This window comes from Sceloporus undulatus, chromosome 3 (assembly GCF_019175285.1).
Source record: "Sceloporus undulatus isolate JIND9_A2432 ecotype Alabama chromosome 3, SceUnd_v1.1, whole genome shotgun sequence".
NCBI lineage: Eukaryota > Metazoa > Chordata > Lepidosauria > Squamata > Phrynosomatidae > Sceloporus > Sceloporus undulatus.
In genome coordinates this window covers 185,483,423-185,509,916 of record NC_056524.1, presented here as the reverse complement: position 1 = coordinate 185,509,916, position 26,494 = coordinate 185,483,423, and the positions used below count along the sequence as shown (strand labels likewise).

At 40.4% G+C, this 26,494-nt stretch overlaps 2 protein-coding genes across 5 annotated transcripts in view; one reads left to right on the top strand and one right to left on the bottom strand.

The window, feature by feature from the left end:
* Positions 1-3,627, top strand: part of PPP2R2D (protein phosphatase 2 regulatory subunit Bdelta) — a 34,200-nt gene extending 30,573 nt beyond the window's left edge. For all 4 annotated transcript variants that reach the window (XM_042458617.1, XM_042458615.1, XM_042458618.1 and 1 more), the window contains 2 exons: positions 21-112; positions 1,524-3,627. In XM_042458617.1, the coding sequence (XP_042314551.1) occupies positions 21-112; positions 1,524-1,803 (372 nt within the window). In that variant the 3' untranslated portion in view covers positions 1,804-3,627. The remainder of the gene's footprint in view (positions 1-20; positions 113-1,523) is intronic.
* A 3,002-nt stretch (positions 3,628-6,629) lies between these two features.
* On the bottom strand, positions 6,630-23,434 carry BNIP3 (BCL2 interacting protein 3). The gene is made up of 6 exons (XM_042457053.1): positions 23,218-23,434; positions 16,335-16,512; positions 14,928-15,012; positions 13,440-13,546; positions 13,182-13,331; positions 6,630-10,633 (listed from the first exon to the last, which is right to left on the bottom strand). Exons 1-6 carry the CDS (start codon positions 23,261-23,263, stop codon positions 10,582-10,584), a joined length of 618 nt encoding a protein of 205 aa, XP_042312987.1. The 5' UTR covers positions 23,264-23,434; the 3' UTR covers positions 6,630-10,581.
* Positions 23,435-26,494: the final 3,060 nt, after the last annotated feature.

The window sequence follows — 26,494 nt, the reverse complement described above, 5'->3', positions numbered from 1 at the left end:
CATGACTTGTATATTTCAAGGTTCATGAATATCTTCGAAGCAAACTTTGTTCCCTTTATGAGAATGACTGCATCTTTGACAAGTTTGAGTGCTGCTGGAATGGTTCTGATAGGTAAGGCTTACTTAGGCAGTTCAGACATTTGCCTGAATTCTGAAAATGTATGTCGTGTTTTAATTAATCTAAGCTTTATTTAAAGTTAATTTAACATAGTAGCATTCTTTGATACACAGCAATAATTAGGATAATTCTGAATCGGTTAATGCTTTTAAAATATGGGCATTCAGTCCAGTCTTGAACCTTTGTTTTGGCTCTTAACAGTAATAATGGAATCTATTAATTAAATAATGTGTATTTAATGTTTTACTGTAAGCCCTACTGATAATATATTTGAAAGGACAGTAAAATAAAATAAATATTTTTAAAATACTGTTCAGTGATAGAACAAGCTATTTTCATATTTATTTATTTATTTTATTTAAAGATCAGCCCCTGGAATCTCGTTTACAAGCATGGGACCTGTTTGCTGACAGAATACAGTTTAGTGCAAGAATCGAAAATTATATTTGAAATAGCTGTGTAGTGCAGCTGGATTCACCATGGTTCCCTTCAGCTATTTAGGCTACATCTTTCTAAAGTCGTGACCATTGACCATATTACTGGGGCTTCTGGAAGTTGTAGTCTAAGATGTGGTGAACTCAGGCTGGAGTGTGCTGGTCTAGTGTGTATGCTATTTAGTGTAAATGCCACTGCAATTACATCTCTCTGCCTACTGGCTAAAAGCATGTGGCAGTTCAGAGGAACATTCCCTGATATCCTGGAGCAGAAGTGGCTAGCATCTGGTCCTCATCAGCCCTAATCAGCATAGCCAGTGAGTTTTGCCTTTTAATACAAGGGACACCATTTTACTATCCATTGTACATAACATCCAGGGATTTTGGTATCCACAGGAAGTCCTATAACCAAACCCCAGAAGATACCAAGGGTCCACTATACCATTAACGGTAGATTTTTCTTTTTCTGATATGATTTCTCTCCAAAGTGATGCCCTATTGGCAGCATCAGTATATCTGATGGGACCTAAAAGTTCTTGGAATTATGCTATGAAGTTTTCAAGAACCTCCTTTTCTCACCACATATTCCATTAAAATGCCCTTGTACGTGCACATTGGTTTATTCATTGATTAAATTCATTCGGTCATAGAGCTGCTCTATAACAATTGTTGCCTGGACAGCACTCAAGGGAAACAAGAATATAAAATATTATTTAAAGACAACAATAATGTGTCAAGAAGGCCAACAAATTTCTTTAAACCAGAAGTAGAAAGTATGAAACATTGCAGTACAAAGGACTTTGCAGGTTACAATTAGCACTTTGAACTGAGGCTCAAAACAGATATTCAGGGAAGAAGATGAACTGTCACCTGGATATATACCATACCAGTTTTCACAGTTTTTTCCAGAAAGTTAACATGATCATTTGAAAAATAAATTGAATAAACCATTGTTCTCTCTTTTACTACAGCGCTATAATGACTGGCTCATACAACAACTTCTTTAGGATGTTTGATCGAAACACACGGCGAGACATTACGTTAGAAGCATCGAGAGAGAGTAGCAAACCTCGTGCTATCTTAAAGCCCCGGAAAGTGTGTACAGGTGGCAAGAGAAAGAAAGATGAAATAAGTGTTGACAGTCTGGACTTCAACAAGAAGATCCTTCATACAGCATGGCACCCTGCAGAAAACATCATTGCTGTAGCTGCCACCAATAACTTGTATATATTCCAGGACAAAATTAATTAAAGACGGCATATTCGAGGACAAAGTTGTCGTCTTGCATAGTTAAGCTCAGTTGTTTATCTGTCAGAGATGGCCTTGTTGTCCTCCCAGTAAAGAACATTGATGCACTTATTTCCCTTTATAGGTAAAGGAGAGAAGCTGGCCTGGACTTGAGTTCATGGTGTATTTCTGCCTTCAGTGAGGGGGAACATGGAAATTGAATTTTTGTAAACAAACAAAAAAGCCCACTTGAAGCAGAAGTGATGGACAATACTCAATAAAGGCCAATATTCAAAACAAATGTATTTATTTAAGTCTGAGCCTTCCTTTCCAGTTGATAGACCAAAAATCTAACACCCAAGAAACAAATTGTCATAAAATGTAATTTCTATCTCATGTGCTCTTTATCTGCTGTAATATTTGGGCCTTTCAAAACATATATTTGTGCTTCATGCCTGTAAACATTCTTTCTCTGGCCTTCATCTAAGCTTTAGGTGTTTCTACCTTTGAGCATATAGGTAAGTCTAGAGTTGGGTGCATAGACAGGTTTTTCATGTATATTTACTCACCAACTGTATCTATAACCACACCTTCTGGTGTAAACCACTTAATAAAAATAACAAACTATAAAAAGTGTTTTTAAATCTGAAAGTATGTATTCAGTCTTTTTTATTGCATGTATTGAGATTGTGCAAAATAACTGATGGAAAGATTTGAAAATAGTTTGTCCCAAAAATACTCATTTTGACAATATAAGCAGTTTCGTATGATGTTTACTGCTTCAAACTAAACTCAAATTTTTCTCCAGTTGTCTTTACCTTAGCTTCTGTTGGTTTTCTGTGCTAAAAAAAATAATCTGTTGTGCAGAAATCTAAAACATTGAGTTAAAGTTCATCTGCAGCCTTAAATGAGCACAATGTTTCTGTGCATCTAATCCTTCAACAAATCACTGGTCTGGTTAACAGTAAATATGCCTCCAACTGAGACACATACCTTAATGTGCTTTACTTTTTTTACCTTTTAGTTCTTTGCTTTGAAGGTTTTTAAATACAACTGGGCATAAACATATACACCCCAAACTTCCCACTGAAGGTCAAGCTGGTATATTTTTAAACTTGATTATGCCAAACAGGAGCACAGCTTAAATATGTTTGTACTCTTACTCTGGGTCTGTGACACCAGGAGATCAGGCTGTTATGAGGCTGAATATTGGCGTGAAATTACATTTGTAAAATATGGAGTTTCTACTAACAACATGAGGCTAAGGAAAAGTTTATCACTTTTGGAATCTCATCTAGAAGACACATGATCATCTCCAAGTGTTTCATGGTAAATGCCTGTGGGAGTAAACTTGTACACAATAGTAGTAGACACATGATAGCACCGAGTATCTCTCCCTTCTTCTGAATTTACTACTAAATGTGCCTACAAAATCCTCCTTGAAATTCAGGCCCGAACTTCCTGGCAAAAATACAGGTGTATGGTTCACACTCCAAATTTAATTCAATGAAGGTTTAATATGATTATTAAGGTTAGATATGAATATGCAAGAGCAACATGTCTCTGTTCGTACCCTGTCAATTAATGTCCATAGAGTGCCACTCTTGTTCGCAATCTAATAAATAGTAATTGGGGGGGTTCTAAAGATAAAGTTTAAATAAAAATCGTATACTGTATATCAGTTGTGACACTATTTGCAAATCTTGAAATGTGGAACGAGTAGGTCATTTAACCATTAGATTGACTTTGTTCCTTAAAAAATATGCGAGAGCTAATACAATGGGATTGTACATAATTGTTCAATTATTTTGACCAAAAAGTTTAATAAATTTTAAATGTTTACCTGAACTTGCTCAGTGTACTTGAAACTTTTTCACTATATATTTTTTTCTGAAATTGCATCCAAGTTATTCCAAGCATATCTCTTTGATGTATTATTATGCCATTCATTACCAGTGGCTGCTACTTCAAAGTGGCCATAGCCACTCCAACTGGATCTTATTTTTGTTGTACAGTATATGCATAGAAATGTGATACATCCTTTTGTTTTCATTGTTTTGAATTTGGACCTTTTTATTTCATTTTTTAATTCTGTGTATGCACCATGTGCATTTGTCTACCTTTTTAGATGATCACCACAAACAAGTTTGTCTTAATATAGATGTCTTCATGTTTCCTTATTTCAAGATGTTTGGCTTCAGTATACTTTGTTCAGATAACTCAGCCCAAAAAAATCTGTGTTGCTCCCTGTAAAACTGAAGCTTTACAGTCTCTTCTTTTCATTTGCCAGTTTCAAAGATACTTTTTTTTTAAAAAAATGATTTATAATGGCTGAGAGAGCAGAAATACTTAACAAGTTAACAAGTTTGTTGTGATTAAATCTGAGGGCTCTTAGTATGAGGGCTAGATTTGAGTAATGTCTTCAGTGTTACTGCTTTAGATTCTGAAGTTTTTGTCATGTGAATGCAAGTACTCCTTCCATAAATTTTCCTTTTTGTGGTTTCTCCTTCCGCTAAGGAAACAAAAACGTAAAAGCCAAGTGATTATGTTCTATCCACACTAAGCAGGCCTCATCTTGCACTTGATGCTATAAAGGTAAAAAAAAGAACTAGTGTATAAACTTTTGTCTGGTGTGGCTCTTTTGGTGTACAGTATGTTGATCTTGCCAAAACAAGTATATGTGGCCTGATTTCATGAAAGCCAGTCAATATTTGAGAAGTCTGGAGAGGAAAGATGATATGCTGGTATTTCAACTATACTGGCCACCCATGAATAGAAATTTTGGGTCCCATGTTACAAGTTACACCAATATCACATCTCCACCATGCCAAGATGATGCCTCCAAATGGCAACAATTGAGTTACCTGTTCAAGTTCTTGCAGAACACCTATTTTTGCAAATGTCAAAAGCCATTTTTTTCTGTTGCTCATATTAAACAGCAATGTCTCTGCAAGCTTTCCTATGTATTTTAAAAATGCAGATTTCATTTTTTTCTGTTTCACTGAGAAAATATCCAACCTTTAGGTAGTTTGACATACAGGAAATTAACAGTGGGATGAAATGATCTTCCAATACTACCTTTTTGTTGGTTTGGTTTAGTTTGTTATTTTTTGAGAGGTGGCAAAGTGTGGCCCTCCAGATGAGAAGACTGCAGTTCCCATCAGCTCTCACCAGAAAAGCCGTGGTGAAAAATGCTGGGAGTTGCTGGAGGGGAACCCTTCATACACCCTAGGTTCATATTATGAATTGTGTAGATAGTAATTTATAAATCAGTTATAGACGCTTGGATTCATTATTGCAGTTGCCTAACCTGTAGTTTTGCATGCATAACTGTTTTGTATCCACAGTCCCTGTGTATTTTAACTGGGGAGCCAGTGTGGCGTAGTGGTTTGAGTGCTGAACTACACCTCGAGACCAGGGTTTGATGCCCTGCTTGGCCATGAAATGCACTGGGTGACCTTGGGCAGGTCACATACTCTCAACCTCAGGAAGGCAATGGCAAACCACCTCTGAAGAAATCTTGCTAAGAAAACCGAGCAATAGGTTCACTTTTGGGTTTTGAAGAAATGACTTGAAGGCACACAAGAAGAACTGTATTGGTGATTGTGGTACTACTGCCACTATCATGAAAATGAGTAGCCAGATTGTTGGGGGCAATTAGCTTACAGTTGGAAACTGCTTAGACACTGTTAGTTCAGCATGAAGCAGTATATAAATGAAGCTGGGTTTTTTTGTTTGTTTTGAAAATCTTACTTTACCAGGCAGCAGCCACTGAGCAATCAATTCTATCCATCAGGACATGACGTTTCTTTCATCATCCACCTCTGGTGCAAGGAGGAATTGGGGCAGGGATTGTGGTTCTGATTATTGCACCAAAGATGCCTGGAGGGAGCAGAGTAGGAATGTCAGTATGTGTGCCTGATCAAGGAATGACCATCTTTTGCTGTGCCGGTTTGAGTGTGGGGTTTAGCCAGAAGACACTACTTAAGTATACTAAGTTGCTGATCTATCTCCCATTTAACACAAGCAGAAAATCTTTCCAGATGTATTTAATTACAGTTGGTTTATAGTGCCATGATAGACCAGATTCATTTGTTTGTACAGTACTTGGGGTACTCTTTAACGGATTCATTTTTCATACATGTATGTAATGTACCCGCAGGCAGTATTTTTTTTCTGTTCTAACAAATATGAGCCTACGGCTCTTCTGTATATTATAGTAGTCTACTACTGATTCATATCAATAGCAATGTGTTTAGCAAATAAAAATTTGCATGTACGCAGCTGTAAACATTGGTTGTGCTGTTTCTGATACAACTGGACTACTAAGCCTTGTGCCCTTATTGAAATTACAGAGAGGATCCAAAGCAGTATTTGCCACCCTTGACTATTCACACTGCCCTTTTCTGGTAATCCCCACCCCCGAGAATTGTCTTTATGGAAGCTTCAAGGAATAGCCCTGAACTCATCAATATTTGTAACCCACCCATTCCTCCAAAATTAGGCATAGACTTTCAGCCATGTCCAGTTTTTGTTTGTTTTTTGTGGTGAAGGTGGGAACTGCAGTTTCTGGAAGGTACCAAGGACTGAAAATTGGTCTAGCACGCTTGTCACAATTGCCCAGCCTGGCTTAACAGCTAGACTGAACTATAGAAGATCTGTTAAAGCAAGTGTTAACTTGCCATGCGGCAAATGATTTAACGGCTCTAGTCTCATAGGAATAATAAATGCATTTAGACCTCTTCTTTTGCCTGTGGATCTTAATTCTCAGATGTCTCTCAAAAGCAAACCCTATAATAGCCTGTCTTTAAGTTGATCTCCCCAATACAGACACACCACACAAAGCAGGAAAATATTGACTCAGTTTATTTTTATATAGTAACCATACAACTTGTATACATTCAACAATATATTGCAGAGCTTGTCACCTGGATGATAAAAGTTCTAGCTGTTTACTTGACATGATTGGCAAAAATACTATTAGAAGACCAAACCCTCACTACATACAAATGTCAGATTTGTATCCAGTAAATATGTGGATGTCCCATGATTAGTGGAAGAATAAGCAACCAATACTATTGTCTTTCTGGATTGTCTTTTGCTAGATCAGGAGAAACCAAACTGCTTTCTTCAGAAGTAGCTACATCTGACAATAATGGAAATATAAAGATGTAGGGTTCTGCTTCAGATGGGCCTTATCTATTCAAATTTGAAAGCAGTTGAAACAGTAGTCTCTAATGATTTTACTGAAGTCAGCAATCTCTCTCCTGGAGATTTAGGCAAAACCCAGTACTGTTATGGAGTTCTAATGAGAGCTCCTGCTGTATTGCCATTTGCAACTATGTGCCTGAGGACCACTTTACTTTGGGACCATAAGATGTTGAACTATAACTGCTATTCTCCCCAGCCAGCATGAACAATGGATATGGATAGTGGAGGTTGTACAGTAGTTCCTTCTGGGCCGCCTAAGACTCCCCTCAAAGAAAGAATACTCTGCCCAAAGCCCATACCAGGAAGGAACACAGAAATCTTAGCATATCTAGTTAGCTGAATTGTTATCTATAAGAAAAGGCCAAGCTAACCTCTTCAACAAAGTCCTCAAGTTCATGAAATAACATTCTACATTAGAGAAACAGTCACAGCAGTATAATCTGAGATGCCATAGTATTAATCCTACTTTCAGTTCTACACAATCATTTTTTGAAAACAAGAATTAAGGCCAAAAGCAGCAAAGAATAATATTGTAAGTACAGAGTGCTAATATGGATGGATGCCAGGTACTATACTATATTTCTACTGAGCAGATACTTCATTTCACTTAACACAAATTCTGAAACTGTGCTCATTTTCAACACCAGTCAGTAGTATTTCCACACAGGCAATCTTAGTAAGAATATTCTTGAGATGTTTCATAATGTGGTACATACCTTGATGGCGCTTCTTCAGAGCATCAGGAGCCGTATGCAAAAACAACAATAAAATTGTTTACTTTGGGCATTACATTCTCTTTCTGTAACTTACAAAAACTTTAAGGTAACAGAAAATCTACATAACAATTACTTAATTTCTTTTTTCACTTATCAAGTAAAGCCTGCTAACTCAGGGTACAGCAAAAATATGTTTATATATGGAAGTGTTAAACTACCAAAGAAAACAAAACGTATTGTTTTAATCATGGTAAATGCAGAACGCCACATACAGTTTTTAAGTGGTACAGTAAGTGAAAAAGAAACATATTTAGGGATAACTGTGCTGACCATATAGCACAATATAACAAAATATAAAATCCACAAGAGTAATACCTTTATTGGTCAACCAAAAAGTAGAAGATGCCTCATGCAAGCTTTCAAAGTTGCACTGGCTATTATAAACAAAGATGTTTAAAATCATACAGGAGAACAAAAAAGGTAAAGATAAGTCACAGGCCTCTATTCTTCCTCAGATATTACTCTGTTGTAAGTTGAAATTACATTGACAGATGTCAGTGCAGGGAGATATTGCTTCTTCTTTGCCATGTGCAAACCAGGGATAAAGGGCAATAAAAGGAAGCAATACAATTTTAACTCCATTAGCAACAGAAAAGTAACTTCCTTTGAGACAGCTAGCATCAACCACTGTACCTGGAAGCTTTCACAAGAGGCAAGTCACCCTTTTTGGGACCAAGAAAAGGATGGCACAGGAAAAACTGGGGGCGAGGGGAGCATCACTAAAACAGCTATAGGATAGCAGTTTGTCCAGCCCTATGTGCAAATGTTATTTCCTGTGGATCTGGTGTGAATCCATAGGAGGCTGTCAGAAAAGGAGAACTGACTGCTCTTCAGTCAGCCTCCTTGGTTTCTATGCAAAGTGCAGAAGCCTTTGTGAAGTCGAAGAATTTCATGGGATGCATCCATAGTTTTTTGTGGGTTTTTCAGGATATGAGGCCATGTTCTAGAAGAATAGTTGTCTTCCCTCCTCTGGGTTTTTCTGGGTTAGGCAGCCTTTCTGATGTCTGAGCTATAATAACCATTAGTCTGTAGAGCCCAGTCTAGGTGCTTCAATTCATCTTCTAAGAAATGAGGTTCATAGATCCTTTTTGCACGGCCTACCATGTTTTTATTGTGCTTCTCTTTTGTCCTGGGTGATGGTTGGAGTTCTTGTGTAGGTATCTGTCTGTGTGTGTAGATTTTCTCCATATTGTGTGGCCCAACCATTGGTTTGGTTCACAGATGACCAGGACATCCAAGAATGGCAATGTTCCTTCCTTTTCTTTTTCCATCATGAATTGGATGTTTGGGTGAATATTGTTCAGAAGGTTCAAAAACATGGTCAGATCATCTTCTCTGTGGCCCCAAACTGTGAAGGTGTCATGTACATATAGGAACCATGTTGTGGGCTTTTTTGGTGCTGTTTCCAGGGCTTGCTTTTCAAAATGTTCCATGTAAAAGATTGCTATCACGGGGCTCAGAGGGCTTCCCATTGCCACCCCATCTCTCTGCTTGTAGAATTCCTTGTCCCACCAAAAGTAGCTTGTGGTGAGACAATGTTCGAACAGAGCTGTGATGTCTTCTGGAAAAAAATGTTGGATGAGTGCCATGGTGTCCATTCTGGGGACTTTGATGAACAAGACCACATCAAAGCTGATTAGTATGTCTACAGGTTTGAGTTTGTTGATTTTTTTCTATGAAGTGAGCTAACTCTTTGATGTAGTAGGGGGTTGTCCTATACAGCTTTGTAACTGTGTGGCCAGAAACTTGGCCAAGTCAACCAACAGTATATATACCCCACTCTCTTCTATGCCAGCATTTTCTGAAGATGCCAGCCACAGCTGCTGGTGAAACGTCAGGAATAAACTCTTGTAGAAAAAGGCCTCATAGCCTGAAAAACCCACAAAAACTATGCAGAAGCCCTTTCTTCCTCCATGACCTGCCTATTGGGGGTTGCCAAATACAGGGAGATAAGCACTATCATAGCCATAATAATCCTTGGTTCTGTGGCTTTGCAATTTCTCATTCCCATCCCTCTTGGAAGTTTCCTGAATTTAGGGAGATGTGAGTAATTACTGTTTCAGAAAACCATCACTACTGAAGTCTTCTATATTTACACCCTTGTTATGTGGTAGTTGCACTGGATATAAACATGCAATGAAAACACAAGAGAACAGTCAGCTACTAAAACACACAAACCTCTATCAACGGTATATTGGATTCAGATTCACAGTTACATTTTACGGTAAATTTACTAAATCACTTCACATCAGGTAAAAAGACTGCAGTCTTTAGAAATGTAAGGCCACAATAATCTTGGCCCACTATTCAGCTTTTTACAATAAAGTGGTACCAAGAGCAATACCAAAGAATGTATTTACAAAATAGAAAACAAGCAGGATAATTCCTTGCTACATAATCTTCACTAACTACATATTTTTTTTGCCACAGAGTTGGTAGTTGTTGGGTTTAAAAAAAAAACTCCATTCAGAGCCCTCCAGATGATGCTGAACTACAACAACTATCATTCATAATCACTGGCTATCCTAGCAATGGCTATTGGGATATGTAGTGCAACAACATTTGAAAGCACATGTTCTCCCTGCCCTTGATTAGCATACTGAACTGAACAAAAAAGGGGCTACATACAAGAACTGTTTGGGTTTTGTTTTCATACATGCCTTTCTCAAGTAGGCCAGGAGTATAATATTTAGAAAATGAAACAGATATAACCATGGTGCAGTTGCACACCTAGAGTTCTTTTTGTTCACTGTTTTTGTATGCCTGGATAAATGTTGTCAATGTTTTGCAGGGCAGATAGACTCATTGCCACCTCTTATAATGAGCTGCTGGAAGCTGTGGTTGTCAACCGTCTTCCGATATAAATCCTGAAACCCAAAAAAGAGTCAGTAGGTACAGTGCTTTAACTACAAAGAGAATTAGTTTGTAGAGAACCTCCATTCTGCTTTGACTACCAGCCATGCATTTTGTGAGGAAACGGCTTTATTCTTTCTTTCATTTATATCCCATCTTTCTCCCAAAATGGGATTCAAAAAAGGTTTACAATATAACATAAGTTACAGCAAAATAGTTATAACATGTGGTACAACAGTTAAAAAAAAACATTAAACCATAATTTCTATTGAAACATTAATTTAAAACAATTAAAACACATATTACATATTTTTACAAGGACAGTACACATTTCACATTCTTCTACCCCATCCAGTTAAAGTCTGAAGACCTATTTAAACAAAAAGCTCTTTGCTGACTGGCAAAAAGACAGCATAGAGGGGACCAGGTCAAATGTCCCTCCAGGGGCAGTTCCAATGCCTAGGAGCACCAACAAAGAAGGTTGTCTCCTATGTCCTCAACAAACAAATCCTGAGACGGTGGTGGGAAAGAGAGAAAACCCTTCTCTTGTCATTGTAAACTTTGGGCAGGCTTATATGGTGACATATAGACTTTGAGATGGTCTGGCCCTAAGCCATGTAGAGTTGTATACCTCATAAAAGGCATTCTGAATTGCTCCTAGAAATTGACCTGTAGCCAGTGAAGTTGTTTCAACAAGTGAGGTACATGCTCTCTACAAACAGCCCTAATCGCAGTTTTTTGGACCTGCTGAAGTTTCTGAACAGTTTCCAATGGCAGCCCCACCTAGAGAGCATTACAGTAACCCAAACAAGTTATAATGAAGACATGTGTTATCCTAGCAAGATCTGACACCTCCAGGAATGGGTGCAGCCGTTGCACTAGTTTTAATTGTGTAAACATATTCCTGCATACTGCAAAAACCTGTGCCTCCACGCTCAGGGTTGAGTCCAAGAGAATGTCCAAGCTAGAAACCTGCAATTTCAGGAGAAGTGTAATCCCATTATGTACAAAATGAATCCTTATACCCTAATCTACCTTCTGACTCACCAGGATCTTGTCTCGATTAAGCTTCACAGACCAAAGTATTGAACAAGAATCCCTCAGCACTACACTCTGAAAGCGCGCGCGCACACACACACACATTCCCCTGTAAAACAGTGTCTCCCATCCCAGAGAGGTCACCCAGAAGAATACCATGGTCAAAAAGCCATTGAGAGGTCTAGAAAACCAATAGGAACACATACTCTCCATCCTGTTCTGGGTATGGTCACTTTTTGGGGTCATTTTATGAAATAACCAACTCTGTCTCACCAGGATTGTAATCAGATGTATGGATCAGATAATCTGCTTCATCCAGGAACCCCTGGAGCTGGAAGTCCACAATATGCTCCAGGAGCTTGTCCAAAAACAGGATTCTGGAGACTTATCAGTAATTGTCTAATATACTGGGGCTCAGGGAGGCTTTTTTCTTCAGTACAGGCTTCACCACAACTTCTTTCAAGGAGAATAAAAATAAAAACTTGCCTTTCTGCAGTGAGGCATTCACCATTCCCACTTCCACAGCAGTTTACAATAGCCACTTGGCCTCTGGTTGCTTTAATAAACCAGGGAGGGCAAGGGTCTAACATGTGGTGGCTCTCACCTCTCCAATAATCCTGCTCACATCTTCAGGTTGCACAAATTGAAAGGTATCCAATAACACAGGACAAGGCAGGGACAACGTTACATCCACTGGACATGTTATCAACTAAAGAATCCAAGTTGGAGAGGATCTGAGCAATTTTGTCTGCAAAATGTTTGCAAGTTCCTCACAATGAGGTGTCAAGTGGTCTACATTCTGTTCTTGTAGGGAAGAAGGGTGGGGTATAAATACCATTAATAAATAAATATAAGAGCACAGAAGGCCTCAGCTGCTCAAGACAGCTCTGCTGGACAATTCTAGGCACAATGATGGCAGAGAAGAATGATTTCTTCATTACCACCATCACCAAAGTGTAGGCCTTCTAATGGGTTTTAGCCATGATAGCTCTGGCAGGGTTGGGCAACTGTGGTTGTTCTAGGGGCCAATCTTCTGCTCCTGGGATGCTCTGGGAACTACACAACATTTCATTTTAAAAAACAGAAATGTCTGCAAAATACAAAATGTTTTTAAAAGTTAAACAATTTGGGCATGGGGTAAGGTGAGCTGTCACTCCTGGAGGCTTCCAATTCAACCTTTTTGTAAAAATCCATTAAAAAGATGGACCAGGGAATCTGGAAATACTGAGCATCAGCCAGAAAAGTAACCCAAAACCACAACCCATACCTGGGAGCCAGACACAGCCCGGGGCAGCACATTGACTATATATTTGATGCTGGCTTGCAAGACATTAGTTGTTGTGTCAGGAGGAAGCACTGTTCCTAGAGAACAGCTTTCTGCAAACCTGGAAAACCTGGCTCCTTTGGGACCACAAATTTGTACATGTGAGGATCTGTGGACCTAGCTGCAAGCCTAAAATAATCACAATTAAATGTTCCTTTTCACTACTAGTTTGACAAAGGACGATCTGAGTAACTCCTTACCCCAGTCCAATGGCAAGCAGATGGGACAGCAGCAGTGAGGGTAGAACAGCCTTCAGAAATTCTGCAGAAAATATACCCCCCTTCTTCATCACACTGGTATTTCTCATGCTGAGGGTAGCTGTGCGCTTAGGGTGTTTAAAGAGAAATTCCCTGTTTTGCAAGAAGACATGAAAATTATATTCATAAATGTTTGCCACTGATTTGAAGGATATAATTCAATCAGGTACCAATGTAATTTTCACCATAAGATCTGCTCACTTGGGTGGAATATTCTCAGGTCTACTGGACCAGTCCCACATCCAGTCAGAATTTTTCTTCAGGAGCTGTTCAACTTCTTTTCTTCTTTCCAGAAAATCTTCTTCAGACTAAAAGAAAGGTAGATGAGTTTGATACTCTTATGAGATCAGTTAAAAAACTAGTGACAGGCTTAAATCCAGTTCCAAATATAGCTCATTTCAATTCAATACTTGTATTGTACTTTGAAAGTGTTGTATGCCACCTTGGATCCTGTGTCAGAAGAAAGGAAGGATAGAAATTAAATGAATAAATTATAGCTGGGAATATGCTCCACAGGTATTTGGAACTTGAAGGCCTAAATACCCTAAAGGCACCAGATCCTGTCTGATCTTGGAAGCTAAGCAGGTTCATCTCTGTTAGTATTTGGATGGGAGAGGTTCATCTCTGTTAGTGCTTGGATGGGAGACCACCAACCAATACCAGGTTGTGAAGGAACCAGAGGAAAGAACTGGCAAAATCACTTCTGAATATTCATTGCTTAAGAAAACCCTGTGAAATTCATGGCGTCACCATAAGTTGACCAGCGACATATACACACAGAGAGAAGCATATAAAGAACTACACTGGCGGGTTACAGACTGCCATTAGGGACGTCCTGAGGACGTCCCAGTTTTAAAAAGGGGCATCTCTTCCAGACGCCCCTAACCCTATCACAGACAGAGTCCGTGACAAATGGCAGCAGCCGTTCCACACGGCCACCGCCATATTGACGTAGCGGACGCTGTGCGTCCACACGTCGTGCCCTGGAAGTGACGCCGCGAGTGCGTGACTAGCGCCTCATGGTGTCTCTTCCGGGACCCAGGAAGGAGCGCGATTTCCGCGCTCCTTCCTCGGAGCGTCCGGGAGCTGCTCAGTTTGGCTGCTGCGGCTCCCGGACACTGCAAGCGGAGGCGGAGCCAGACCGCCGCAATCCGGCAGTCTGTAACACGCTCCCGTTAACTAGTTTTCATAACTATATTATTGTAAGCAGTCTTAAATAATTATTGTAACACTGAAACTGCTGAAGTACCTAATCTTGTTTAAGAACTATACACATTCCCAGATTAGCTCACTGATAACTCTTGAAAGTATTAGGGTTCATCTAGATCAGGGTTTTCCAACCTGTACTTAAAATAGGCCTGCTATTTTAAGGAAAGAATTGCATTTCCCAGTGACAATGTACTGCTATCTGAGCTCTGAGGGAAATGTGACTTCTCCCAACTTAAAGAGCTCTCTTGATGGAAAGCATCTTGGCATCTGCTGGTTACAGATGATGATGTTTCTCCATGTGTGCTTGCTTCCAGGTCTCCTAGTACTACTGGGGAGCTATTCTGTCTTTTCCCCCTCCAAATTTGATAAGAAACCAATTAAAAAAGAGAAGTAATCGGAAAACAAGAGGAGGGCTTTTGTTAGATTATTATGGTATCAGTGAGGGCACAGATGTACCTTTATTAAAGGACTGGACATTACCTGGAAGCTATACTTTTCTCCACTGCCACGACTCTCAACTTCCGAAGTTCTGTGAACGTCTTGCGGTGTTTGGGAACGAGGGGGACTTTAAGAAGAGAATTACAGGCCATTAAGTAGCAAGGAACAACATTCACGCATTCTTTCATTATTTCAAATTGTGAAACCAGGCACAATCCTCTTCTCCCACCCCCCACCCCCCGCCCCAATACAAGGCAGGCCCTATCATTAGGCAAGCAAGTTTGTTCTGGATTCCAGAAGGATGTCACCAATCCCATAAGGTAGGTAGGTAGGTAGGTAGGTAGGTAGGTAGGTAGGTAGGTAGGGGTGTGTGTGTGTGTATTTATTGGAGTGATAAAGAACTTTATAAATATTTTACAAATATGTTTCAGCTTCTTCAGTAATGAACCTTTATTCATTGAGTACATAGAGCACTCGATAAACTGAAGGCACTGCATACAGTTCTGCTCCTCCTTATTTCACCTTCACAAGAAAACCTGTGAAGAAAGTTCAGATCAATGCGACTGGCCCATGGTCAGCCGTGACTTGTATGCCTGAGTGGCAAGTTGAACCTAGATCTCCAAATTGCAGTCCAGCATAATAAGCATTACAGCCCAGTGGTTTTCTTTAGAACACTGAATAGAGATTATGCCTAGAAGTACCACACACTTTTGTTTTAAGAAACTTACATAAACTTACTTACATGTCTCTCTTCATGTCTATACTTGCTTGGTTTCATTCTAGCTCCCAAGCCATTCAAACCTGAACAGTTGGATAAGAGTTCTACCCTTGTAAGAGAGATCATCCTCAAATGACCCAATCTTTGCATCTATTGCCTCCATTGTCAGAGAGGAGGAACACTGTGCTAGGGTGGGAGAATGGGCATGCTGGCAGAAGTTACAGGCCTACAGTATCCAAATCTGTCCTGGACCACAGACGCATCTCCCTTCTAAAACTGACCCTTGATTTATCTAGCCCAGTTCTGAGGCTGGTGTCAATGACCTCCCACTGCTTTCAGCAGAAGACAGTTTAATAACATGGTGAGGATGGTGGGGAGCAGAAATGCAGCTCCTTGCCCCTTTCTCCCTTCCACTCCATTGGGATGGCAGCAGCAGGATTATGGATTCCTCCAAGGCTCTAATGCCTGCATTCTCCACAGCACTGGTGGAACTGATGAGAGAGAATTCCACCTTACTGTAAACCAAAACCTAAAGTGTAATGAGAATGGAGTAGCAATGGAAGTCCATGGTCAAGTTGACACACAACCTGGACCAATTAATCAGAGGGAGTGCTGATGACACTACGATGGCCAACTGAGTCACCTTACCCATTTCTCAAACTCTAAGATCTTCCATGCACATGCAGTCGAAATCCCCTTTGAAACAGCCAGAGCTCTGCATTTTGGAGTACCTGTCACAGTGTGAGCTCTCTCGTGAACTGCTCCTCCCAGACTCATGCTGTGCATCTAGAAGGATTTTCTCCATGTCACCATTGTAAATTGAAACTGAAGCTGGCACTTGTTCTTGGCTTGTGGATTGGCCACCATTCCCATTCCCATTGCTGCTGAAGTGCAGTTCCACCCAAGAACCTACTTGGCAAAAGAAGAAAACAAAACAGAAAAAGCAACACACGGTTATATGTAGAAGCCAAGTACTTTCATTTGCTGACATTCTTTTTTAAAGCCTGGCTGAACAGCTTGGTTCTTGTATTCCAGGAAGTGAACAGACAGATTCCCTAATTTATTGCCTCTTAATAATAAAACTGTAATTAAGCCCTTTTTGCTTATCAGTATCCACAAGGCTGAAAGGTGAATGAGCCAATACAAATTACCAGGGCCTGGCAGTCTGGATGGAGACTCAGGTTCCAAATAGGTGACATATGTTTTTGTTCTTCATGTATAGGATGAGTCTCCCTTAACTGGAATTACAAAATCCAAAATATCCTGAAATCCAAAATTGTTGCCTGGTTGGCTAAGACAATGACACCTTTGCTTTCTGATGGTTCAATGTAAACAAGTTTTTGTGCACAAAATTAGTAATTTGATACATAACAGTATTATGTATAAAATTACCTTCAGGCTATGTTTATAAGGTATATAAAAAGATTTGGGTCCCATCTCCAAGATATCTCATTGGATATGTTCCAAAATATGTCTGGTTCCAAGCATTTTGGTTAAGGGAGATTCAATCTGTAGTATCATTATTTGTCTACTTTTTTATATCCATGGTAAAAACAGTGAATAATAATGATTTTGAAAATTCTGCATTACCAAACACTGAATATTTTTAGTTGGGTCGTTCCTGCTGCAAGAGAGAGCAAGATTAGGATCCAAGTGAGTAAAGAAATCTGTGAGTGATCAAAGGGACACAATCATTCCAGTAAGCAGGGGGAAGGAAATAAGAGGGATAAGCAGGTGTGCAGAGGAAGACACAGGTAAAGGGCAAGACCTCCAGCAATAGCGTCAGACACTGGAACAGAGACTTGGAGGCAACCAGCCAACTGTGGCCTCAACTGCCTAGAAAAACAGCAGCACAGCAGCCACCCAAGCAAATGCTTCTCCAGTATTTTTTGCCAGCACCTTAGCTCCTGAAAGAAGTCCCTGATTCTCTCTTGGATAGCCTGGATTGGCCACTGAAGGGCTCATGATGTGAAAGGACACAGCCTCTGGGTATTAGTCAGTTGGGAAGGTGCCCACGGGGAGCAGTGTGCTGGCAGTGGGTGGTAGAGACTGTAGGGGGGTGTTAAGACTTGAGGAACAAGCAAGCTACTGACACTCCCAGTTTTTCCCCCCTATGGGGCTTGGATCTGCTCCCAGCAGTCCTGAGTACCAAGACATTATATCTTTGCTTCTTGCAGTACTTTGGCATTATACTGACCAGAATCAATGGCAGTACTGTAGCAATAGCAAGCACATTTCTAATCTGCTTATCAGTACATTTAAGCACTCCCTAAGTGGTTTATAATGTGTAAGCTAATTGCCCCCAACAAGCTGGGTACTCATTTTAGCGACTTCGAAAGGATGCCAAGCTGAATTGATCCTGGTGTCCATGGATGGTATTGAACTCACAACCTTGTGGTTTGTGAGTGAATGACTGCGGTACATTTAACCACTGCACTTCTCTGGCTGCATATATATCCATGCATTGCTTCCATAATAGATAGGTGTCATAGCACAACACACATGTGTAGATTAGGTCACTGAGCAAGGAGTCTTCTTAGGATTACATAACTGTTGTCAGAATTAACTTTCTCTTTTTTGGGATGCAGTGGACAACCTAATGCCCCTCAGATGTTCCAAACCACCATTCCAATAACTGCCAGCCATTATGCCCTAGGCACAGGAATTACAGAATATGTGGTCAAAATCACCAGGAATTATAACAGGATCCCTATTCGAAGGATTGAAAATTCCAGTCCAAAACTTGATTTTAGAAATTCTGCAAGCTATTTCAAAATACAGGCAAAGTGAAATGGAGCAACATTGTGAATACCACAGACCTGTAGCAGAATGGGTAGAGGATAAGAATAGGAAGTACTGTTGTATACCTGTGTTAGTCTGGATAGGTATATAAAGGGGTATTGTAGCACCTTTGAGACAGGCTGCATCCAAACTGCAGAAATAATCCAGTCTGACACCATTTTAACTGCCACGGCTCAATGCAATGGAATTCTGGGAATTGTAGTTTTCTGAGATATTTAGCCTTCTCTGTCAAAGTGCTCTGGTGCCACAACAAACTTAAAGTAGTGTCAAACTGGAGTGTTTCTGCAGTGTGAATTCCGCCTGAAAGAAAGAAGTTGGTAGCATAAGCTTTCATAGACTGCATCTGAGGAAGTATACTAAAGTCTACAAAAGCTTATATTACCAACTTCTTCATTTCTCTGTTAGTCTCAAAGGTGCTACAATACCCCTTTGCATGGCATACACCTGTTGGTCCCATTCACTCATCCATACATGCAACCCAGTCCTACTCTACAATGTGTCCTGCCTTGATTCCTAGGGGGAAGGAAAGTGTATTAGAGAGCCAAATGGTCCCATTCACCCAAACAGTGCCACTGTAATGCATCCAACAGTCCAAATGTGATAGGGCTGCTTAGGAGGGAATTTTGGTCTGTTGTGTTCATTTGCTTAAGGCAAGAGTGGCAAACATGTAAGTCCACAGCTGTTGTGGAACTACAGCGCATCACTAGCTATGCTAACTCCAACTGATGGATGCTGCAGACCAACCACACCTCAAGAGTCTCTGCTTTAAGAGACAATGAGTCCTGAGCTGATTCACATTTTTTTAAAAAGCCATACTCCAGGTTTTCCTCAATACTGTGCTCTCCAGATGGCTGGACAAATTTTATCTGCCATACTTATTCCATGAGTGTTAAAAACTTTGACATGAGAGACACTAATGGATTTAAGAAGCCAGTTTCCGTGACCTGGTTTCATTTGACAACCACATTAATGGACTGACTTTAAGTAAGGTTTAGGGCAGGATAATGACCAATTTCAGTTGAGTTAATGGTTGCTAAATGTAAAAAAAAAAGTAAGTGAATATAATTGCCATTTTAGTTCCATGCAGCAAACAGTGCTTATCTGAGTCCTGAATGTACTTTTCAGAGATAACAATGTTTGAAATAACTTATGGAGAAAAACAAATAATGCAACATTTTGCATCTCTTCCTTTTTTGTGTGTGCCAAGCCAGCGAATAAAGCCAATAAGGAAAAAGCTCACTTAGCATACAAGTAATTTGTGAGTTCCAAGGCATCTGTTAGATACAAGCTTCTATCCCACTGTGTATTTTTACAGTTCTATTTACAGGCCTTTCGTATGGCCTGGTTCTGGAAAATATAACTCCAGGATGTTCAGCAACAGAAGAACACAGAAAAAGACAGGTGGGAGAGAGGAGAGAGAAGCAGGGGGGATGGAGAGAAGTACAACGGTATACATTGATAGTAAGCAACTTCGGGCGTTCTGGTTACCAGACCACAGATATAAATAGCATAGAGAGAGAGATTATATGTTTTACTTACCACTTCATACATAATTTGTTGTGAACAAACATGCCCCTCTGGGCCACACTGAAAAACAGTCTTAAAGAGTTGTGAAACACCCTCTTACAAAACTAAAGGAAGGTTATATAAACAAACAGCTGCAAGCATAACAGGCAGCAATTGAACTTGAAAAGTTTCAAGTAGTTCCATACTAAGCTCCAAAACACGCTGCAGACATAATCCAGTTTGAGATCGTTTAACTGTCCTGGCTTAGTGCTAGGAAATCCTAGGAATTATAGTTTGTTGTGGCACCAGAGCTCTCTGATAGAGATTGCTAAATGTCTCACAAAACTACAATTCCCAGAATTCCCTAGCACTGAACCAGGGCAGTTAAAGCAGTCTCAAACTGGATTATTTCTGCAGTGTGTTTTGGACCTAAGGGAAGTCACAATATTTGAGTGTTATACACATTTAAAGCACAAGGATTTGCTGGGGGCAGTGTTTAACTAAAAGCTAAAAGAATTCTGAGGTTTGTGTGGAAGTTACTGAGATATGAACTTCAAGCTCTTTCTCTTTCAAAGACTTTTGCATTTCAAATACATCTACAATCCAGCCATAACTGTGCCTGTCTATCCCATGCAAGGCTAACAAACTAAGATTATGTGCATGATACAAATCTATTAGTGCAATGCTAAATCTTGTACTCTGTGCCAGTTCAGCATTTGTAACTGGTAGATTAATTTCACTTCCCTTAAACATTTCTCAGGAAACACAAATAAGTTGCTATACTGTAAAAGAGGGTGGACCTAGTATATGCTTCCAGCTGTTGTTGAGACTGTAAATCCCAGCAGCCCTAGTCAGTATAGCCAATGCGAGAGAATGCTAGGAGTTGTTGACCAAGATCTGAAGGGCCGAACAGTTCTTACCCCTGATGTAGCACATATGTGAAATGGCCATCCAAATTCAACTATATGAATGATGTCAACGTAACAATTAACCGAACCAGTCTAGTTTATATACATGAAGCTTAAGTATGTGTTAACTGGGTTTGTGTTAATTAACAGGACTATTTGGTGCAGCAGGATGTAGTGGTTTGAGGGTTGGACTACCATTCTGAAGACCGAGATTTGAATCCCGGCTTGGCCATGAAACCCACTGGGTGACCTTGGGCAAGTCACATGCTCTCAGCCTCTGGGGAAGGCAATGACAATTTTCCTCTGAACAAATTTTGGCAAGAAAGCCCCATTATAGGTTTGCCTTAGGGTCCCCACAAGTTCAAAACATCTTGAAGGCACACAACAACAACAAAAGTTGGTGCATATTTACTCATATGTAAGTGTCACTGTGGATTACTCCCAGGTAAACAAGGACAGGGAGTAACACCTCTCTGTGTTAGTTGAAGATATGTTAAATTTGGTGAGATCTCAGAGTTGGGTAACTACAGTCCTTTCATGTTCCTTTTCCTTTATGGTAGGTTCAGGAAAAAATACAAATGAAAGCCTATGGCCTAAATCCAGTTGTTAATCCCAAGTAAAATAGACTCACTAAACCAACAGAAACTTGATAAAATAGATTCTAACACAAGTTCCATTACTTCAGTAGCTCTACTCTAGTTGGAACTAACAACTGGACCTTGACTTGCATTTCCACCTTGCAAGGGACCCAGTATTGTGTATTCCTGCGACATAATGGCCCTTGAGGTCTCTTCCAACTCTATGATTCAAAAAAGACGCAAAATGTAAAGTTGTTCTTATTCAGTTTTGCACTATTCTTTTTGAATTACCCTGTATTTGGCAGGACTCCAACAAGCCAGAGCACCTTCCAAGAGTATTACTTATTTACCTGATTACAGGTACAAGTAAGGAAACTCCAGTCCTTTGCATGTTGCAATCTGCCTCCAAGCTTTCTCAGGGTACACACTGGAAACCAATCCCATGACGTCACCTCTTAATAAGTCCCATGCCCATAATTTCCAAAGGCCAATTATTTACAGCCATAAAGGCACCCAGACAAGACATGACTCATGCAGACAAAGACACACAACAAGTACAAGTGGGGAACAGAAACAAAGAGCAGAAAGAAGGCTGAACCTGTACTTTGACTACCCGGAGTAACACTGCCTTGACCACTGTACTCTCAGAGCCAATGGCACACATCTCCAGCAGGGAAGATAATAATAATCCAGTGTTTGTTTTCTTTTGAGCATATTACTATATTATTTTGGTATTTCAGCATTTTATAGTGCTATGGTTTATCATTGGTTTTTGACTGTATATGTTCTGATGTACCGCCCTTTGGTGAAAACAGTGTTATAAACAAACATTATTATTATTGTATATATTCCGACATACGCTCTTTTGGCTAAGAGTGCTATAAATAAACACTATTATTATTGTATTATGTTCTCATGTACCCTCTTTTGGCAAAAAAGGTCTTATAAACAAACATTGTTGTCACTGCATATGTCTTGATAATAATGGCGAAATGGGTTTATAAACATACATAATTATTGCATATGGTCTGATGTGCTATCCTTTGGTGAAAAGAGTATTATTAATGAACATTATTTCATGTATTCTAATGTACTGCCCTTTTGGGGGGGAAAGCACTAAAAATAAACATTGCTATTATTGTATATGTTGCTCGTATGTACCTTTTCTTTGGTGAAAAGGATCCTATAAGTAAACATTATTATTATTGTATACATTCTGATGTAGTGCCCTTTGGTGAAAAGAGTGTTAGAAATAAACATTGTTCTTATTATTGTATATATTGTTCTGATGTACCTTTGGTGAAAAGGGTGCTATAAACAAACATTATTATTATTACTATTATTATTATTATTATTATTATATGTTCTAGTGTACTCTCTTTTGGTGAAAAAGACATCATTAATAAACATTATTATTATTATTTATTTTGGTAACACCACAAAATCAAGAAGGCCTGGTATACTCACTCTCCAATGAGAGAAACAGCAAGTGATCTAACATCCCCACCCCCCACCCCCACCCCCACAAGCTTCTTTCCCCTCACTGCCTTTTCCTTCCAAACATTAGCAACACCTAACAACCAATAACAACAGATTAAAAACAACAACAACTTATGGCTACAAAGCAATCGTTGCAGAGCTGCTGGGGGGGGGGCCTTCCAATCCGCTTCCCCTCCTGCAAACCGAGATCCAACCGTGCAACCCTCCTCACCTCCCTCTGCAGATAATAAATTCTTGGAATCTATTATTATTATTATTATTATTATTATTATTATTATTATTATTATTATTGGAGGGGGAAGGAGGCTCGAGGCCCTTACCCTGCAGATTCTCCTCTTGCACCCCAAGAGTCTCGCTGGATGACATGGTTGCTGGGAAGAAAGGTTGCTATTCCTGACCCTTCTCCTGAGTTGCTTTGCAATGCTTTTATTGCTGCTGCTGGGCTGGTGCTCTTTTCTCAGGGCGCTGCTGACAGTAGCAACAGCTGGGTCAGCGCGCGCCCAGCCAAAGGACTGCAGGGGGACCCTCCCTCCCAGCCTGCGATTGTTATTGTTGCAGCTGAAGGTTCCGAGGATTGTGACGTCACAAGAGGGAAAAAAGGGAACACTCTCCTGATTGGCTCCCCGGCCATTCTTCACCACGCCTCCCCTTCCAGAGGCAAGCTGGTGGAAAACACAACCACAATGCAGAAATAATCCAGTTTGAGACTGCTTTCACTGCTCTGGCTCAATGCTAAGGAATTCCTGGAAACTGTAGTTTTGTGTGACATTGAGCCTTCTCTGTCAGAGAGAGCTCTGGAGCCACACTGAACTCAAGTTCCCAGGATCCCCTAGCCCTGAGCCAAGGCAGTGAAAGCAGTATCAAACTGGATTGTGTCTGCAGTGTGTTTTGGACCAGTTTAGGCGGCCACACCTGTGCAATTGCAGCGTTGTGATTCCGCTTTAACTGCCCCAGCTGCATCCTAAGGGAGGCTAGGCTTTGTAGTATAATGAGGCCCAACCAGGGGGACCAGAGGTCCTAACTGCAAAGGAGGACCAGGCACCCCAAAATGTAGGACATCATTCCACACACAAAAATGTAGGGACATGACCAAATCAAAGCTAAAGACACTCCTATAGGTATTAAGTTCATGCTTCTTAGCCATGCTAAAATGGAGGACATTTTGTTATTCCTCCTGGACAGAAGGTTGCAATGTAGAACCTGTCCTGGGGAGGAAGGAGGACCTCTGGTCAGCCTGTTTCCAACTTGGTTCTGGAAGTTACAATCCTCCAAAGCAACTGTCTCTGGGAACAGGGTGACTAGATGTCCTCACCACAAAGGAGGACAAGGCATGGCCAATTATAGGACCTTCAAGAAAAAAAATGGACCAAAGTGAAGCAAAAAGTACTCCTATCAATATCCATGCTTCTTAGACCTTCTCAAAATGGAGGACCTTTTTGACATCTCCTCCTGGGCAGAAGGCTGAAATGTAGGACAGGTCCTGGAAAAGGAGGACCAGCTCTGGTCACCCTGGGCACAAAGAGCTCTCCGGCTGAAAATCATAATTAGTCCTCCTGAAACTGCACCTCCCTGTGGCACTTAAAGTGGAATCATAGCACTGTAGCTGATGTGTGGATGGTGGGTAGCCTTTTTTAAAAGGCAGGCAGGGTTTTGAAAGCCATCTGGAGGCTCTCTTCTTGCTGTTGAGGTAATTCTGTGTTTTTTCGCAGGCTCCCAACCGGTTGGCATAGGTGGCAAAGCAAAGTGTGGTTTGTCCCACTCTCACTTCGGGTTAATCTTGGATCTCATTCCCACTACATAATAAATCGGTTTGCAAACTGATCTGAACTGGTATAAATGGTTCTCGTTCACACTTGCGCTGAATTTCTGGTGTGGTTTGTGGAGGGAGGCCCATCACTAAACCCATTTAAACTGGTTATTATTATTATTATTATTATTATTATTATTATTATTATTGACATTTATTTATAGAGCTCTGTAAAGTTTGCACAGCGCTTTACACAGTAATGGTCAAATAAAATAAGAAAAAAGAAGAAGAAAAACCTGCCAAGCGGAGTACAATCTAAAACAACATGACATGATTAAAATATTGCTAAAATAATACTAACTACTATACAATAATGACAAAGGAAGCAGCAGATTAACAGCCATTAATCTGGATTCTGGAATACCTCCCTAAACAAGAGTGTATTCAGTTCAGCCTTAAAATCAGGTTCTTCCGGATCTGCGGAATTCCCCTTATCTTTTGAAATGAATTGATTCAGCGCAAGTGTGAACGCACTGTTTATTTGATTCGGTTCCTGTGGCGCGGTCACGCCTGTGAGGTGACTCAATGTTGAATCAATCCATTGCTGAATGTGAATGTGAATGTGAAGTGGGTTAAATTGAAACGGGTAGGTTCGATCATGGCTCGAATAGTGTGAACGTCTACTCGAGGCTAAATTGCTTCATCGATTCGACTCAAAAAACTATTAATTTTGCAATGGGAACGAGGCCTTGATGTTTGGACTCCTTTCCAACATTAGAGCAAATTAGCTTCTGCACTTTCTAGACAACATGTTTACCAGGGTGGGTTGCCTCCTGGGCACTTTGACTCCTTGCTCCTGTTTTCAGCCTCAGTGTTTCTCTCCTGTATGATTTTTAGCATCTTTGCCCGAAGAAGCAGCCAGTGAAACTTCCATCATGTATCATATGCTTTGGAATTGCTCCCCTTCCCCCCAAACATCTCGCTCCTTGTTGTTTTTGGATTTTCTTGGCCAACACAGCTATCCAAAATACCCCCCCCACACACACACACACTTCTTCCAGGATGTCCTCTTGACCTGTCTTGCCAAAACCACAGTAAATTAAATTGTGATGTAGGGACTGTTAGTCCTCAGATATTTTGGACTGCAACTCCCCCAGTTCCTTCACTAGACAACATGTTTACCACCAGTTTATTTTACTTGCTGGCTGGGGATTCCTAGGAAGTGAACTCCAATAACATCTGAAGGGACAAAGGTTCCCCAAGGATTGCTGCCACACTGCTGCAGAATGAATGCTTTAACTGCCCTGGCTCCATGCTATGAAATCCAGGGAATTCAAAGTATGCATCTGCAGTCTGCTGTGGCACCAGGGCTGCTGCAACACTGCAGAAATAATGCACTTTGAAACTGCTTTAACTGTCATGACTCCATGCTGTGGAATCCTGGGATTCATAGTTTGTTGTGGCACCAGGGCTGCTGCCACACTGCAGAATCAATACACTTTGAAACTGTTTCAACAGACGCATTGTGGGGTCTCTGTAACCTGCCCCAGTTAACAATCTGGCTATAGTGCTTTGGACCAGCTGAAGCTTCCAAACACTCTTCCAAGGCAGCCCTAAGTAGAACGTGTTACACTAGTCCAAATAGTATGTAACCAAGGCATGTACCACCATGGCCAGATCTGACATCTCAAGGAACAGGCATAGCTGGCACACAAGTTTTAAATGTGCAAAAGCACTCCAGGTCAGTGCAGAGACCTGGGCCTCCAAAGCTGAGTCCAAGAGTACCCCCATACTGCAAACCTGTGTCTTCATAGGGAGGGTGATCCTATCTAACACAAGCTGGATCCCTA